General features: G+C 40.6%; 1 protein-coding gene across 2 annotated transcripts in view; it reads right to left on the bottom strand.

The window, feature by feature from the left end:
- Positions 1-18,375, bottom strand: part of RDH10 (retinol dehydrogenase 10) — a 35,985-nt gene extending 17,610 nt beyond the window's left edge. Inside the window, exons 1-2 of one of the 2 annotated variants that reach the window (XM_063130841.1) lie at positions 17,358-18,375; positions 15,313-15,548 (exon numbers count right to left, since the gene is read on the bottom strand). In XM_063130841.1, the coding sequence (XP_062986911.1) occupies positions 15,313-15,548; positions 17,358-17,649 (528 nt within the window). In that variant the 5' untranslated portion in view covers positions 17,650-18,375. The remainder of the gene's footprint in view (positions 1-15,312; positions 15,549-17,357) is intronic. The other variant, XM_063130842.1, reaches the window with a different exon arrangement.
- Positions 18,376-18,729: the final 354 nt, after the last annotated feature.

The raw sequence follows: 18,729 nt of genomic DNA, 5'->3' as shown, positions 1-18,729 counted from the left end.
AACTTGTCTGCATTTTGTTGTGTTACAACTTGGAATGAAAATGGAGTTAATTGGCAAGTTTGCCATTTGGTTTACACAACATACTTAACACTTAGAAGGTGCAAAATATTTCTATTGTGGCACAAAAGTTAATTAAACAAAAACAAACTGGCACTTGCTGGTTGCATAAGTACTCACCTCCCTGAATCAATACTTGGTAGAAGCACCTTTGGCAGCAATTACAGCTGTAAGTCTTTTGGGATAAGTCTCTACCATCTATGCACATCTGGATCCCTGCATTATTTGCCCATTCCTCTTGGCAAAATTGCTCAAGCTCTGTCAGGTTAGATGGGGACTGTTGGTGGTCAGCAATTTTCAAGTCTTGCTACAGATTCTCAATAGGATTGAGGTCAATGGGCCATTCTAAGACATTCAGGTTCTTGTTTTTAAACCACTCCAATGTAACTTTGGCTGTACGTTTAGTGGCACTGTCCTACTGGAAAGTGAACATCTGCCGCAGTCCCAGGTTCCTTGCAGATTGAAACACATTTTCCCCTAAAATTGCCCTGTATTAGGCTCCATCCATCTTGCCCTCAGTACTGACCAGCTTCCCAGAGCCTGCCAATAAAAGGCATCCCCATAAGATCATGCTGCCACCACTATTCTTCACCATGGGAATGGTGTTCCCAGGGCAATGAGCACTATTGGCTTTGTGCCACACATAGCGTTTTTTGCTAAGGCCAAAAAGTTCAATTTTGGTCTCATCAGACCAGGATTTAATATTTTTTTCAGAAATAGCTTTCTTCTTGTGGAGCATCCCGGTGATAATTGTCCCATGGATGGTTTCTGCCATTTCAGCTGTGGATCTCTCCAGCTCCTTCAGAGTTACCATTGGCCTCTTGGCTGCTTCTCTGACTAATGCCTTCCTTACCTGGTTACTGAGTTTTGGTGAAAGGCCCTCTCTAGGCATAGTCACAGTTGTGCCATATTCTTTTCATTTTGTGTTAATGGATTTAACAGTGCTCTGGGGGGTGTTCATAGTTTGGGATTTTTTTATTTATTTTTTATAAACCAAACCTGATTAGTGCTTCTCCAGAACTTCTGTTGATAGCTCCTTGGTCTTAATTATGCTGTTTGTTTAGATATGCCCTACAACAAATTCTGGGGTCTTGCAGCAACAGGTGTATTTTATCTGAGATGATGTGACAGTTGAATCGAGCACAGGTGGACTCCATTCAACTAAGTTGTGACTTGTGAAGGCAGTTGTTTGCACCGGAACTTATTTAAGGGTGTCACAGCACAGGGGGTGAATACATATGTAATCAAGACCTCAGTTTTGTATTTGTAAATCAATTTGTAAAAATATGTAGATTCTTCTCCCATTTTGATATTATCAACTATTTTGTTTAGATCACTGAGAAGAAAGCCTAATGAATTCCATTTTGATTCCAGGTTGTAACATAACAAAATATGGAAAAGTCAAAGGGTGTGTGTTAATATCCATTTATAATCTATAAAATTTTAAACGTATAAAAATTTATAAACTGGAAGCACTACTGGTGGTCATTTGTTTTGTTTTGTTTTGGAGAGCTGTACCATGGGGATCACCTGCATATCAGTTGATTTTAGTTTATTATACATAGCCTTGAAGTGCTTGTAGCAGAAATATGATTACATTTGTTAGACTTCTCATTAGCTAACCACTTGTATTCTCTCCCTCACTTCTGTGCAAGAGGAATGACTCTTTCCCTTAAGAAAGACTCTTTCTCTTAAGTCTTAAACAAGATTGGGGTGCCCAATAGGCTGAGTTACACCAACAGACTGGCATTTCCACACCCCTGTCTTAAGAGACAACATTCTTCTCTTGAGCACTTCTTTGGAGAGTTAAAAAAGGTGACTACCACCAGCTAATTCATCCTTCACTATCCTACCATTGATGAACATACACAATATTCTATAATTTGTACAATATCTAAACGTTCTAGAAATTAGAGATGGATGCATCTGTCAGTTTTACTTTCTCTCACATTTCAAATTCTAAAAATCTTAAGTTCTTTATGAAGAAATGTGTGAATTCTGGCAAGTTCTTATGAAAAGGTACAGCTAATTCCAGCATGGAGAGGACCATGTTGTACCTGTCTGCCAAGTGGCTAATAAAGAGAGGACCCTGATTTGGGGTGGATGGGGAGGCAGTAACCCTAATTCAGCCCTACAAACATGGTTGAATTCAAACCCAGACTTTTAAGAGTTAAACATCAAAGCCTTTTCCACCTGGATAGGCAAATCTGTCAATTTTGCTTTCTCCCACTTTTTTTAAAAATCAAGTTCTTTCCATCCTGTTTATGAAGAAATTAATTAAGTTAGTAAGTACTTATAAAAACAAGAGAGCAAAGAAAGTTGTCAACTACAAATACAAGAACAAGAGAAGGGTTTTGTACAATGTACTGTAATAAAACAATCCTTACATAAATTAACTATTGACCCACATTTCCCAATAAGGTATAAACATGAAATTATCCAAATACTCAAACTGAAGCAGGGCAGAAAGGAGAGGGAAAGAGGAATATCATCTTGCTAATGAGCCCACAGAAGTGGGAAAGGTATCTCAAGATATCGTCTTAGTAGGCTAAGAAGTGGGTGATGTTCTAGTTCATATCTACAGGAATGGGTTGTTCAAATATTGGTTGAAGCAAGGAGTAAACAAACATCAGGTTTTGATTGTCGGTCATTGATTTGTATGTTACAGAACACTAAACCCTAGCCAAAGAAGATGTCAAAGGTTAAAATGGCAAAAGTATGTGTCATACAAGATTACCATACTGCCTGACAAATACTGAGTTCAGCTCAACATTGCCACTTCCATAGCATATGGTTTTCATTTTTTTTTGGTCTTCACAGAAGCCTTTTCACATATACTTGCTTGCAATAGACATCCTGTGTATTGCATAGATCTTGAACGAGTGTTCAGTTTAGGTAGAAATCTGGCCAGGATGTCGGGTCTCACCATTGCCCCATGTGAGCTGCCAGTACACCCCAGAACATACACATCACACTAAGGCATTACAGGGGAAGACTAGCAGTAGAGTTGGGAAATTTATTTATTAATAGCACTTATATTAATATGGCGTTTGAAGCATACAACATTTTCTGCAACACCAACTGCACAGGGAAGGGTTTTCTAGAGGGTGAGTGCTGCCACCGAGAAGGCCTGCCTTTGACATATTACATGGTGGCATTCTGTTGATTGTGCAATGACCAGCCTTCTCTGAAGATCTTAAAGGCCAGGTGGGTATATATAGGGGAAAGTATCCTGGTCCCAAGTTATTTAGGGCTTTGTCAGGTATGCTTTAGGGTGGATTCCTGCACTGAGCAGGGGGTTGGACTCGATGGCCTTACAGACCCCTTCCAACTCTACTCTTCTATGATTCTATATCAACAACACAACCTTGAACATGGCTTGGCAGCTAATAGGCAGTCAGTGTAGTTCTTTTAACACAGACATTATGAGGACATAGTTGGGTGTCCCCCTGACCACCTAGTTGCTGCATTCTGCACTAACTGCGAGGTTACCAGTGCATGGATCGCCATGGCTAGGCTGCCCCTATTCAGGAGCAGGCATAGTTGGCATACCTATGTATCTACTCCAGGAGGAGTGCAACCCCATCCAGAATGCACAAATAGCCCAATTCCAGGACCTGGGAACCACCCACCAATAGGTTCAGTTTATTAGCCCTCATCCAAACCATAACTGCATCTAGGCACTAGTTCAGAATGTGAATAGCCTCTCCCAATTTAGATGCCACAGAAAAATATAGATGGATGTCATTAGCATACTGGTGACACCTTGCCCCAAATCTCCTAATAACCGCTCCCAAAGGGTTCAGATAGATATTAAATAACTTTGGGGACAGTTCAACTGCCAAGGTGCCAAGGTAGAGTCACCCAATATTGTTCTCAAGAACTGACCTTGCAAGTAAGAGCCATAACACTTTCGAACAGTGCTTCCAACTCACAGAGTCAGTCCAGGAGGACACTGTGATCAATGGTATCAAAAGCCACTGAGAGACCAAGAAGTAGTAACAAGGTTGCACTCCCCCTGTCCCTTTCCTGAAGAAGGTCATCCATCAGGGCAACCAAAACCAAATCCATCTAAAACTTGAACAGTCTGGAATGGATCCAGATAATCAGCTTCATTCAAGAGTGCCTGAAGTTGGGATGCTACCAATCTCTCGAGCATCTTATCCAAGAAGGTGCCCCCTCCCTCCCTTCCGAATTATATAGTTGATGGTACAAGGCATATAACAACAAGCCTTCACTTTGTATGGTTCTCTCTTCTTACTCTTCCCCAGTCTAAGCCATTGTATAACAGCTTGCAAAGAGTTCCAAATCTTAGAAGTTAAAAGAGAGCTGGGGAACCTCTTTCAGACTGAGAGCCTTATTTAGTTTAGGAGAAGCCCTCAAAGGCTACTTCTCAGTGGCAGGTGGGGCGAAATGCAAAAGTGTGTGCGGGATGGGGTGAGGAATATAAAAAATACCAGCACATTGTAGGTTAAAACTCTTATTGCTAATGGCTGAGCCTTCGGAGAGGCATTTCAACCTTTTAGCACAGGGGGAAAACTGCAGAAAAGCCAGGAAACGGTGTGTGACCACCGAGAAAGCCTGGAGGGCCAAATTGGGACTGCATGAAGACCAGAATTGGGCCCTGGGCCTGAGGTTCACATTCCTGAGTTAAGGAATTCCCTTGCTGGGTCAAGGGTTGGGACAGATATACAAGTCCCAAACAAATTCAATGTTGAATCCCAGAACAAAGGTTTACACCAGGAGTGGGCAATTGGCTATGATGGATATAACTGATTGGAATTCTAGGCCAAAACACCTGGAGGGCTACAAGCTGCCTACCCCTGGTTTAAAAACTTACACAATCCAGTACCAGTAGCCAGAAAGCTATTCAGAAGCAAGGAACTAAACACATACAAGTGGGGGATTTCTCAACAATATGTCCCATTTTCCAGCATCAAAATCTTATACTTAAGAAGTTAGTGGCAAGCTCCAAATGGTTTAGCCATTGCTTTCCAACTATTTAGCCTATTCAAAGTCTATCCTGATTCAGTATCATCAGGAAACGAAAGAAGTTGGCATAGACTTTAAAAAGAACAGCAAATAAAGAAAAACCCATAAAGGTTAGTTTATTTTTAGGCATAGAATCTAAGCCAAGCCCCATTAAAGGAGTTACCTTTTGTCTTACACAGTTGTTCATTATAAATTAGATATTTCCTAGCACCTAAATCCTAAATCTCACTTACTAAAGCATTCCATTTCTAGTTGCGAGAATTCTTCACCTAGGCGTCAGAGCCACTTCCCATTTGGTTATGAAATAAATGAATAATGCAAATATATCAACCTTTTTTACATGACACCAATTCATGTTTCATTACTCTTAGTTAAACACACACACACACACACACTTTTTCCTTTTAAGTGTGACCATTTTTTTAAAAAAATCACCACTAATAAAATCAGGCATCTGATTTAGGGGATCACATAATAGAAGTCAATTCTTAGTTATTGAACTTATCATGGATGCATTCAATGTCAGTCTAACAAATCCTGTTCATTTCAATGGATTTACTCTAAGTAGAACTAACATTGTATATAACCTAATAAAATATTACTTTTACTGCTGGGGAGAGATACTTGTCTTCAGAACTATGCACTTTGACAATGGTAGTGATGGGAGGCATTTGCTGATCCACAAAAGGCAGCAGAATGTCTTGGGCCAGCCCTGCCACTACTCCAGATGGAGATACAGAACTTTTACACAATACCTCTAGCTTTTGAGGTATTGCTTTAGCAGTAGAAATGAAAAATACTCAGTTTATTGGGTTAGATCCAAACTGCTTCTTCGGTTCACAGTGGGAACTGTGAAGACCTCCTTTTGGAAAAAGGGGCAGGGCAGAAATTTTCCCATAATGTTCCAGAGGGACTTCCAACCCCGTGGGCATTCCAGAGCACAGACATGTTAAAATGAAGCAAAGTTGGGAAAACAAAAGTAAATTTTTCAGATTTTGTTCTATGAAAAGTAAGAGCAGTGTAACAGTGACACAAATATTGAGTGGATTTATCCATCAATTAGGAGGCAAGACCAAAGAAAGTTTGGTAAGGAAATGCATAAAAAACTTCAGTGAAATATACGTCAAGAGGATATATACAGCACTGATACACACATGTACTCTAACTAGCCATAAGCATCAGAACAACTTAAATTTCACGCTAGAAACCAGTTCTAAGATAGAGATTTACATACAGCAACAGAATTTCCACTGTAGTGAGAATAAGGAAAAATGTTTCTACTTAAAATAGCATTTTGCTTCTTGACTTAATTGTGCAATCCTATACTTATATATTCAGAAGTAAGACCCAATGAGCTCAAAGAAGCTTCCTTCCCTACACACCCCTAGAGAACAACAGTGCTGACAAACTTGTTATGTCATAGCTTGCCCTTGTGGAAATTTGTGACTAAGTGTCTGAGTATACAATACAATGTTAATAAGGTATACTGCTTTGCCTGATTAATTTATCACTTAGAAATTGTATGACAAGGTTGAAGCCTGGGACAGAATGCAAATTTTACTTCTATACTGAAGTAATAAGAGCTTTTTTTCAGTTTGGTCTTATTGGCTGCACCCATCTGTTTTTACTGCGGCTTGATGTTAATAGATTAATCAATCTGTTGAATTTTAAAACAGTTGTTAAGCCACCCTAAGCACTGTGAAGTCTTGCTGAAGAAGAATCATAATGGCTTCTGCAACTGTAAGTCCTGTCTCACTAACCTTTTAGAATTCTTTGAGAGTATCAACAAGCATGCAGATACAGGTGATCCATAGACACTCTTACTGGGGCTTCCAAGAGGCATTTGACACAAATAACACAGTTATGAAGTAAGAGGAGAGGTCCACTTAGGGTTCAGTAACTGGTTAAAGAATAGGAATAAACAGACAGTTCTTGCAATGGAGGGACATAAACAGTGGGATCAGCCATGAATCTGTATTGGGACTGGTGCTCTTTAACCTGTTCATAAATGATCTGGAAGTACAGGTGAGCAGCAGGTGCCAGGTTTGATGGTGGAAACACATTATTTAGGTTAATTAAAACAAAAAGGGGCAGTAAAACACTTCAAAAGTTTTCTCCAAACTGGAAGAATGGGCACCAAAATGACAAATGTGGTTCAATGTAAACAACTGTAGTGATGCACATTGGGGCAAAAAAATTAAACAAATTCTATGCTTGGATCAGTAGGAAAGGTATCAAAAATAAAAACGCCAATATAATAATGCAGTCATACAAATCTATGGCGCAACCACACTTGGAATACTGTAAAGACTTCTGATCAACACACCTAAAAATATACACTGCAGAGCTGGAAAATGTAGAGAAAAAGGCAACCAAAATGATCAAGGGGCTGGAACAACTAAGTCTCCTATGAAAAATGTTACATCATTTTACAACTTGGGACCAGGATACCTGAGAGAGCGCCTTTTCCCTTATCAATCTGCCCACGGGCCTGCTCCTGGTGGTTCCACCTAGATCCATCCTCCGATTGGAATCCACCAGGGGAAGAGCCTTCAGCGTGGTGGCGCCCCTCCTGTGGAATTCCCTGCATCTGGAGGTCAGGCAGGCGCCAACCTTGTACTCCTTTCGGCGCCTCCTGAAAACATCTTTATTCCAAGAAGCCTTTCTTTAACATGCAGCCTTGGATTTCTGTTTTTGCTTCTTTTTTAATTTTGTTTTAACTGTTTTATTCTGTTTTATTTTCATTTTACTTTGTACAGCACTCCAAAATTTTTCAATGGGGAGCGGTTATATAAATATTTTAAATAAATAAATAAATAATAAATAATAAACATTTGTAGGGGGTTTAGCTTAGAAAGGGGGGCAGGGAATGTGAAAGACGTAGTGATAACCATTAAATTCCTATAAAGCAGGACTGGGTGACTGTGAGTGTCCAGAGGCCATTTTTCACATCCTGGATTCCCCCTCCCAGTGGGGCGCACTTTGCAGGGTACCAAGGAGGGAAAAAATCTCCAATGGCAAACAGCTAAAATCAGTGAACAGTTCATGCAGCCAAATCTGTTTATTTTGAACTGAGATTCCCTAGGTTGCATGCAAAAGATCCCAGGTTCAATTTTGGCATTTCCAGTTAAAGGATCTTAGTTAACTAAGCTGGGGAAGACCTCTGGCCAAGCCTTTTGAGAGTCACCGGCAGCCCTAGTAGACAATACTGGGCTAGGTAAACAAACCAATAATCTTACTTGAGATAAGGCAGTTTCATGTGTTCACATATGCCTAGCTGAAAGCTATCGTTCAAGAAGAAAACCAAGAGGACAGAGCAGGGTTTACAGATGCTACGTGTGTCAACTGAACCCAATCCTTTGTAAACTAATTGAACTTCAAGTACTCTGAACCAGTAGAAAAACAGAATAGCTTTTGAAAGTTATGTGTATGTATTGAGGGAAGAAGGTACAGGATTGTTTTGAATTAGGAGTTATATGGAGAGAGAAGGAAATACGCAGACTACAAGAGAGTCCTTTGCTTTGAGCAGAGCTTCGAATGATCAGCACTTTAAATGCTAGTAATTCAATATCTAAGAAGTTAAAGCCAAGACCTTCAGACCAAAGGAGAAACAAGGACAGAAGAAGCTGAAGTGACTTGCCTATTCCTTTTGCAGTTCATACATGCAGTTGCATTTGGACTTCCATTTCTACTCCTGTGGTTTATATTTGAGCTAGTTTACCACTGATTTGGAGTACTTGGCACCAACTCTTCAAGTACCAAGATTATAAGGAACTATCAAAACATTTTCAAGTTCAAGTGTAATAAAAACCAGAGAGTTTCTTTTATGCCCATGCCCAACTTCTTAGTCCTCCTTTTCCTATAATAGTTGGTATATGCCAGGTCTTGCATTGACACAGCAGTAGTCAACAGACTTTGCGGCATCCCTTAAAGATTAATAGTTCAAGCTCAGTCAAGGATCAAATATATTTGATGGAGAGTTCTGGGCAAAAACAAGCAAACTATCTAGAAAACAAAAACATGTAACTGTGGGTAAGATCAATTGCCTCAAGCTCATCTTAAAGAAATGGAGCCTGGGATGGAAGGAGAGGGGGAAGAGACAGAAAATAATCCCCATGGGGAACCAGGGTTTAATAAGATCCATTTCCAATATAGTTTTAGTCGTCTTGTTGTTAATCATTTAAGACAAGTGTCTACAAGATATTGAGGGAGTACCTATAAGCAAACTCCCCCTTCTGAAGAGCCAGTTGCTCTATATTTAGACTTCTACAGAGAAATGGAACCACCATCTATCAACACCAGCACATGTATTTAGTCAAACACTTGTACTAAAATATTGGAGCAGCGGTTATACTAATAAAGGACAAGATCTTTCTGTATATACACAGTCTTTAATACTATTAAAATTAATCCTGCTTGGCATCATCTTAGTTTGCTCTGGAGGGGATAAAGAGCCAATGTGCACACTCTAAATATGGTAGATATATACATGACATTTCAAAGTTATTTTTAGCTGAGCCTAAATGTTTCCATAAGATGGCAGGTTAGGAGATCAGGAGTATACCAAGGGCTCTCCCACTGCCTTCCCTCCTACATAAATTTACCCTTCTCTTGTGTAGTCTGCTTTAGCTATAGTGTTGCATGATATATGCATCAGTACTAACTATGGACAACAAGAATTGCCCTTATAACCATAGAATGAAGCAGCTTATAGAAAGGTGTTCATCAGCCTGTGCTTGTCAGCAGAATAGCTTACTCAGAGCTGAATAGAAAACTTGGTACATAGAGCTATTAGGACTAGAAATCCAAGAAAAAATGTGTAGGAGATATTATTCTATTAAGTTATTTTTGAAAAAAAAATCTAAGAATCTTTAGCAATGATCTGTTTAGCAAGATTTTTTAAAATGCACATTATATTTTAAGGTAAAATTAAATATGTTTTAAAAAATGAAAAATGGATCAAAACATATTCTCTTTGCTAACTCTTGATAGTACAATACCAAAATTGAATCCAACTTAGAAAAATTCTTGATATGTGCTTTGTTAGAAGTCAGCTACTGGTGGTTGACTGGTAGCCAAAGTCCTTTTTAATATGGGAACCAGGACCACCCCTACCACTAGGCCTATTTGACTTCTACTGGGAGATCTATTAAACTAACTGTGACATCTTGACAAAGATAGACAAAGCTTGTGTTGAAGGCAACAGCTCTTAGATCCACTAGAAAAGCTGATGTGTTAAGTGTGACAGGATCTATGCCACCTTCAAGTATTTACTTAACCTAGCCCAGGGTTGACATCACCTTCCTTCAGCAAAAACAGTACAAGTGGGCTAGCCAGAACAAGATCTGGTTAGGTCACAGGTTCCATGCCAACCAGCAAAATAAGATCTGGATGTGCTATAATACAGCAGCATTTTATCTTCCAAATAGAGCAATTTGACTTTAGCATACATCTAACAGTGCAAGAAAATTGCCAGGCTGACCACAATTTGAGGGAAATAGTTCAGCCTATAGCAAGGTGAACAACAGGGAAGTTAAACTTCTTCTGGTATTACATAGAGGCTTAACTATTTCTCTCATATTGTCTTGCTCAAATCACAACGTACAACAGACACTACACACCCTTGACTTGCATTGAGGTAGGTAAGTGTGCATAAGATGAGAACCTAGATGTAAGTTCCATGAACACAGTGGAATGCAATTCTTAGAAAACATGGATAGGCTTGGTCTGTAAGAAAACAAAATGTAGGCTCAATGAAATTCAACCACACTACAAGAGAACTGATGCCATAGTTTCAGTTTGTTGGATCACTCAGTCTGATTTCCTATGTGCCAAAAAAGGCCAAGTTGGCAATCGTCTAAAAAATGCATCGTAACATGGTAGGAGAAGAAAAAGACAATCCTATACAATTTTCTACTATACTGGCACTAAAAGTGGTGTTAACACGGATAATCTTTGCTATAATTTTTAATTATTTGCAAAACGTAAAGAGTTAACCAATGTTGCTATTCTTCATTATATTTGATTTTGCAGGCATTGTAAGTTTTATTATGTGAGCCAATATAGAACTGCATTCCCCAAGAGAGGCAGTGCTTGTTTGTCAATTGTGTAGATGACTCAGATGCACATATGAAAAGAATATTTAACAGCTGCTCGCTCAAAGAGCTTTGCCATTTCTTGATTATAGCAGAAACAAGCAATCCCAGCAAGTGGCCACTGCTCTGTTTCATCAAGTTCAACTGACTGGAAAAGCCAGTATGGAAAATAGTGTGTACTGAACATGTAGTATCAATGCTGTTAAGACAAAATTACTTATAGTCTCTTACTGGCTATGGGCTGGTTTGCATGATCAAACTAAGCCATAATGGCTTATTTAAATCATGGTTTGCACATGGTACAATTTTCATAATCACTGCCCATGTGCTGTTGGAGGGCTGTTTCTCCTTCCAACAAATCATGGTGCCTGGGTTTGGACAAGATGACAAGCCACACCTGGGGTGGTGATTTAAATAAACCACCATGGCTTATTTTGATCATGAGAACCAGGTCAATGAACAGAAGAAGAGTTGTACTGGATCAGACCATTCACACAGTGGCCATCCAACTGCCCAAGGGAAACTCACAAGCAAAATATGAGTGCAACAGCATCCTCCCACCCATGTTCTCCAGCAACAGAAGTACATAGAAGTGCATACTGCCTCTGATGCTGGAAGTAGCATATAGCCATCAGCAGCCATTGAAAGCCTACTCCAATTGCCTTTTGGCGGTTCTCACTGCATCTTGTGGTGGTGAATTATATTGTTTAACAATGAGCTAAGTGAACAAGTAACCACTTCAATTTTTTGTATTTGCTAGGTAGAGGTTTGTTGAATGAAATGTTTATTGGTTTGAACATGAATCAAGCACTGTACTATTAGCACTTAGGTACATTAAATTTGGAATAACTTGTTTGTCCTAAATAGCCTTGGTTGCCAAAGACACATGAGCTCCAAGTATGACCCACACGACAATCAGGACAACATTTACTTTGACACAGGATAAGATGTCTTTATCTATAAATGCTAAAGGCACAATCTCATGTTATTATCAGATCCCTTATGAAGTTTAATGCTACTTGAAAAGTATAAACACGTTTTTCCTCAAGTATTCAAATAGCACTCTTCATTATGAACTACATAATTAGATTTGGAGTAACACCAAGATGCCATCATGGTTGGGGCATGCTAAGCCCCTGTGTTTTACTTAGTGTGACATCTGAATAGGACCAACTAGACTTACGTTAAATTAGTTGCAACTAACTTGTCCTAGACTTCATAACAGGACCAAACTTTTTTAGAATTAAGATCATAACTTGGACAACCATAGAGATCAGAATTTTAGCTGACAGACCAGTTAGGATGCATGTCTCAGTAAAAGGCATGCTATAGTTGTTAGAACAAAACAACATGCAAATTAATTTATATCAGTTACAGATGTTAATGGTTCACATTTTGTCTTCGGATATTTATGTAGTTCATCTACACTTGGGTAACAAGCAATTATAATTTTGTGATTTTCGGCTAGGAAAACAAGAATCACTTAAGCATCCCCAGAAGAAAATTTCTTTGTAAATGAAGTTCATAAGAGGACATCTTCATTTAAATACAGAAGTTGTGGGTTGCTCCTTGAAAATACACAAAGTCTTCAAGACAAGGTCTGGACTTCTTTAGTATTGTTCTAAAGGTAGTACTGGCCATTCTAGTTCAAACAAAACAAATAGTGACAGCTCCAGAGCAGTACTTCAAAGGGGGGGGGGAGCTTGAAATGTCTTAAGAAGGGTATCAAAAGGATTTCTAAAACATGACTAGGACTGTAATCCTAAACACACTTACTTGAGAGTAAGCTGCAATGGATTCATTGGAATTTACTTCACAGTAAACATACACAGGACTGTGCTGCATAGCTGCAATCCTATATGTACTTCAAGGAAGAAATCCCTATTAAACAGAGTAGGACTTTTCGGTAAACATACAGGGAATTACACTGGATTATATCCAATGGGGTCCTTCCACCACTGGAATGAACACCACTTGTGGACTGAATTCCCATTCCCCTTGGAGGTCTCCCATGTACCCTCCAAATCTGCTCTGGTGGATTAGAAGATCATTCAGAGCAGTTTGGGGCATGTGTGTGTGTGGGGGGGGGTAGGGCTGCAGGGAGAGGAACCTCCCATTGTCTGAACACAAGTCAGTTCATGTAACATTTGATTTAATCCACTGTTTGCTTTCCATCGTTACTTCAGGATTTTAAAGTGGTGATTCCTTAGAACATACAATGTTGTAAATAACTGTTGATTTAGGTGCCTGAGGCAAGAACAGCTGGCTAGCCTAGGATCCTCCCATATTTTAATGGCGATGATGTCATAAGTGACAAAATTTCCAAGAACTCTAAATTTTACAATTATGCTACAAGTACACATTTACCAAGTTAGCATATGTCTCTGCTTTTATAAGTATGCATATAAAGCCTCCAAGTACATTCTATTTGGAAAATAATCAAGACAAGCTCCTTTGAATTATCCAACTAGTGTGTCCTGAAACTGGCTCTTCTTCCAGATCATACTTTAACTCACACAATGGTTTGCGGTATGGATCTAAATGGTATGCTTGACCAAGGGGTCAAGCACCAGTATTCTATTCTCCTATCTTAAGATAGGCCTCAGTAAATACTAAAAGTCTCAGCAACATAATATTTGCAAAGTATTTCAACACTACAGATGCTAGACTTGTCACCGTGCCTACTCTTCAATGAACTCTGAAGTAGATTTGATAACACAATTCAAGCAAATAATACCGAGTGCAAAATCATACTTTTCATAACATTTGTTGATATAAGCAGAGAAAGGAGATTAACCATCATTTTCTCTGCAGATCTGCATCACCAAGCACACTTTAGGCTTACACCAATCTTCCCCGACCTAGCATCCTCAAGAACTGTTGGAATAAAACTTGCATTATCCCCAACCAGCATGACCATTGGCCATTCTGATTGGGATGAGGGGAGATATAGCCCAATACATCTGGAGGGCACTATTTTGAGGTAGGCTAGTATTCACACTTACCTAGGAGTAAGCCTCACTGAACACAGCAAGATTTAATTCTAACTAAAACACACATAGAATTTATTTATTAAATGTAAATACCGCCCCATAGCTGAAGCTCTCTGGGCGGTTTACTCTCAGCAACTAAAACAATACTTGCTCAAAGTCTACATAGATACCTTACACTGAAACTGGTAGTACAGAAGAAGGGTTATTACAGATATTCAAGATTCAAAGGAAGGATCCATAGCTCTGTGATAAATAGCTGGGAAATACTTCTGCCTAGACTTTGGACAGCTGCAAATACTCAAAGAGAAAATACTGGCTATGGTAGACCAATGGTCTCAGTCAGTGTAAGGCAGCTTCATAAAGATTTTTTTTAATCAGTTCCAATTAAATAGACTATGAATTTGGTTTCAGTGAAGATTTTTTTAAAAATCTTAATGTCATAACACACTAAGTGCCATAACACAGCAATATGAAATCATTCATAAAGAAAACTAACTCCCAACTTATAGGCCTTTTATACACTATTGATGGTATTGTACATGACAGATTACATTCCATAAATATATTGATGTATTACCAGTACAAGAAGGTCTGCTGATGTCTCTATGTTAGCGGCTCTGATGCAGAGACTCTCAAGTCCTATTGAAATCAGTGGGTTGTATTCAATTTTAGTCCGATTTAGAGTAGATCAATTGAAATGAATGGGAATTAACTTAGCCAAACGTTGATATAACCCAAATATAACCCAAAAGACAAAAATTAGTTGTGACTAGCATGTCCAATTGTTTTCACTTAACATTTCATACTAATGTTCTCTGAATCAGGCTCACTGAGTAAGATGAAAGGCAAAATAATTCAAGGCACGGGACTGTGTGATAGAAACAAAAAAAAAAAAAACACATGTAGCCTTAAAGGAGGAAGTTGCTGCAGATTAAAAAAAAAGTAATTTCATTTTATAGATAAAGAACAGAGAAGAAATTTAATGTAGTAATTAAATTAATCATAACCAGAGAGTGTCATTCCAAATACCAAAAAATTATTATGATATAAGCTTTTGTGGACATTTCATCCACATCAGATTCATTGAAACTTTTGGCATAATAAATTGTTTTTGCTCTTTATCTTTTTCTGCAACAGATTAACACAGGTTCTGATTTGAAAATAAGGATATTTACCCAGAAATGTGCATGGCAGTTAACCATCATGGTCCTCTCAATAAGCTCATCAGGACATTCCAGAAGATGGTGCCCAGAAACCACGCCAGCATTGTTAACCAGGACCGAGACTTCACCAACCTCCTTGCAGACTCTCTCAGCAGTTGTGTATACATTCTCTCTTTTGCTCACGTCACAAGTATATGTGTGAACTTGCAAGTTGTAGTGAGGTAGTACTTCTTCACCATGCCCAGCTGCTTATATGAATCCAGACAAGCAAAGAAGAAGGGGGAGTCTAATTAGAGGTATTGTTCAGTGTTTGCATATCAGAAAATAAGAAACAGGTGGTCTACCTACTTGTCAGATTTTTGTTGTCCCGAGTTCCAAAAATGCAGGAAACTGGGGTTACTACATGCCAAGACAGTGAGGTATCAAACCTGCACACCTGATCTGCAATTATAATCTACTGATGCCCAATGGAAGACAGTCAGGCCATGGAGTACACCAACACCAGTCAGGCCATGGAGTACACCAACACCAACCCAAATAGAACAGATAACTGAATCCACAAACCACTTCACCTGGAACATCTGAATTTGAGATCAATGGAAACAAAAACATGCAGCCTGAGTCAATACATATTTACTCAGAAAGAAGCCTTATTGAGTTCAAGGGATTCATTCTCAAGCGTGAATAACATTGCAGGCTTAATAGGTTTAAAAAATAGAACTACTCCATTCAAACTGGTTTGTATACACAGTGCACATGTGCTAAACGAAGCATAATAAAAACTGATGTAGCCATGTGTGAGTAAGGCTGCAATGCTAGACCCACATACTTGGGAGTTAGCTCCATTGAAGTCAATAAGATTTACATCCAAGTAGATTTCTCTAGGATGATTTAATAGATTAAATAGATGTGCCAAAGGATCCTTTCTACATTAATTACATGGTACATCAATGCAGAATTTCTCACAATAGGCACAAAATGTCACCATTTACAGGGTGATTGGTGGTTTTGTTGATGTGCTCATTGTCTCTGGGTTGCTCTATATAACAAGTATTTGCCATCTCTATATAATGCCATTAAAGCTATTGAAATTGATTATTTCTTTATTCATTACCTTTCCAGAATATATATCAAATAGGTAAAGAAGGGCAGAACTTAGTAAACATTTGGTCAATTCTCCCTCCCACTGCAAGCTGAGATTTACTTTGCTTTCCTAGATTCTTATGTGTGCGGTTTTCACACTCCTATTAAGATGCAATTGCAAATTTTATAGCTCATCAAAAGCAAAATCATCAAAATATATGAACTTTTTCAATTCCAGCGTTGCCTGGCACTTTCCAAGTCCAAGATAGCAACAATTGCTTCCAGTGTATAAACCTCTGCTTTAGTGATGAATGATCACATCCCTTTCTGAACTTCTTGGGTGCTGAGAATTAAGAATATTCCCCAAGGGCCATGATTTGAGAGGTGGTTGCTGCATTTTCAACACTTTTTTGTGTGATACAAGAACCTTTGAAACAAAATCAACAGCCTTTGAAAGACAGCAGGTAAAGTCAATCTGGACAAGATTACAAAATAGTAGTGCAAGTTATTGTTCCTCCCCACTCTTAAGCAACTTGCAGAAATTTCTTCTGCAAGCATCCTATAAGGCACCTTAATTCTCTCCCCATATTGCCCTGACTAGTACCATCTTTTTGCTTTAAAACAAATAAAACTCTCAAATCCCCAAAAGTGGGACTGAAGGTTAATCCTAAATAGAAGTTTGTGTGGGTGCAGCAGGAAGTGTCTGTTCAAGAGCACTATCAATGAGGCAATAGTTTCGGCTATCGCTACTACTGTGGCTCCTGAAAGGGTTTAATCTTTTCCTCCCCATCAATGCAGTTTCTTCTAATGTACCATAGGCATTTTCTTACACACCTTGCTTTTTTTTCTAAAAAGGAAGGGGAACTTGATTCTCTATTGCTATTCATTACTGAAGAATCTCGCGCTTCTCCCGGCTCTTGTGGTCCCCAGAACTGGAGACTACGAGGATACACAGACTACAGCAACCCCATTACCTTTCTGAGCAGCGACCACGGCTTCCTCGGAGACCTCCCGATAGATGTGCCGCACCATGTCCGCCGTCTCTTCGTTGCTCTGAGTGTTGATGTCCCACAGCACCAAGCGCGCTCGGCGGCGGGCGAACTCCAGCGCGAAGAGCCGGCCCAGCCCACTGCCAGCCCCGGTGATCAGGCACACCTGCCCCGCCACGCTCTTCTCCTTGGGGCGCATGAGCCATTTGGCGGCGGCCACCACGAATGCCCAGAGGACTTTGAAGGTGACGACGAAGAATTCCAGAATGATGTTCATGGCGGCGGGGAGGTGGGCGACTTAAGCAGATGCGGCGGCCACCAACTCGCAAGCCCAGTTTAACGACTGCGGGTACTAACAGGCTACTTTCTGGGTTCCCTGCACAGGAATCCTGGAAGCGCCGCCTCAACAATTCAATGAAGAGCAGCGCGCCAGAGCATAGCCAGAAACAGCGTCTCCTCTCAAGAGAAAGGCAGGCAAGAGCCACCTACCCACTGGCCAAGCCTCTTAGTCCGCCTGAGGGCACCTGGCACGGACCTCGCTGGGCGCCTCAAAGCAAAGAGCTTTGCTTTCTCACGGTGCCTAGAAGCCCTCGGCGGCGGCGGTGGCGGCTTCTTGCTATGGGCACGGAACGGAGGAGCCAATCTCAGCGTCCTGCTACCTAATGCCCACCCTGACCCTGTAGAGGCGAAGCCAAACCCACCGCGGCTCCGGGAGGTCGGCAAGTTTAACGAGCCCAGAAAACAAGTTTCCACGGGGACTGCTGCTACCAGCTAGTGCCTTCGCCTAACAGCCCCTTCTCCTCTCCCACACCCGCGCGCCCTCACCACTTGGCGCTAGCAAAGGGGCGTTCTGCTGCTGCCGCCACTCTCACTGCTCAAGGGGGAAACGGAGAAAAGGCTGAACTGCCGTGGCTGTTGCTATTACGCGCCTCCCTTTCCAAGCCTACCTGTCCGCTTTGCCTTGCGGCCGCGCCAGAGCCCAACCCCTCTCGCCTGAAAGTGAGCATTTTCCCACTGCTCGGAGCCATATATAGCCCCGGTGCGAGGGAACCAGGCGGCCCCCCTCCGCCAACCCTTCCGCCCCCAATCCCACCATCACCCGTGCTTCCCGGCCCCTCCCTCTCGTCGCCCACTTTGCATTCCTAGGCCTTCCCCCGACATATTTCCGCCCAGCAGCGCCACCCCTTTTTGTTTTTGTTTTAATGAAGAGGCCGGTCCAGCTAACACGCGCAACGCCCCTTCGCGCTGCTGGGCCCGCCCAGCCCGTACGCGAACTACGCCTCTGACTGCTTTTCTTTCCCCACTCGTTAGTGCAACGACCTCTAGGTAGGAGCAAGCTATCAGAAAGCTTCCAGCG

This window comes from Elgaria multicarinata, chromosome 7 (assembly GCF_023053635.1).
Source record: "Elgaria multicarinata webbii isolate HBS135686 ecotype San Diego chromosome 7, rElgMul1.1.pri, whole genome shotgun sequence".
Lineage (NCBI taxonomy): Eukaryota > Metazoa > Chordata > Lepidosauria > Squamata > Anguidae > Elgaria > Elgaria multicarinata.
This window is presented reverse-complemented; position numbering and strand designations above follow the sequence as displayed.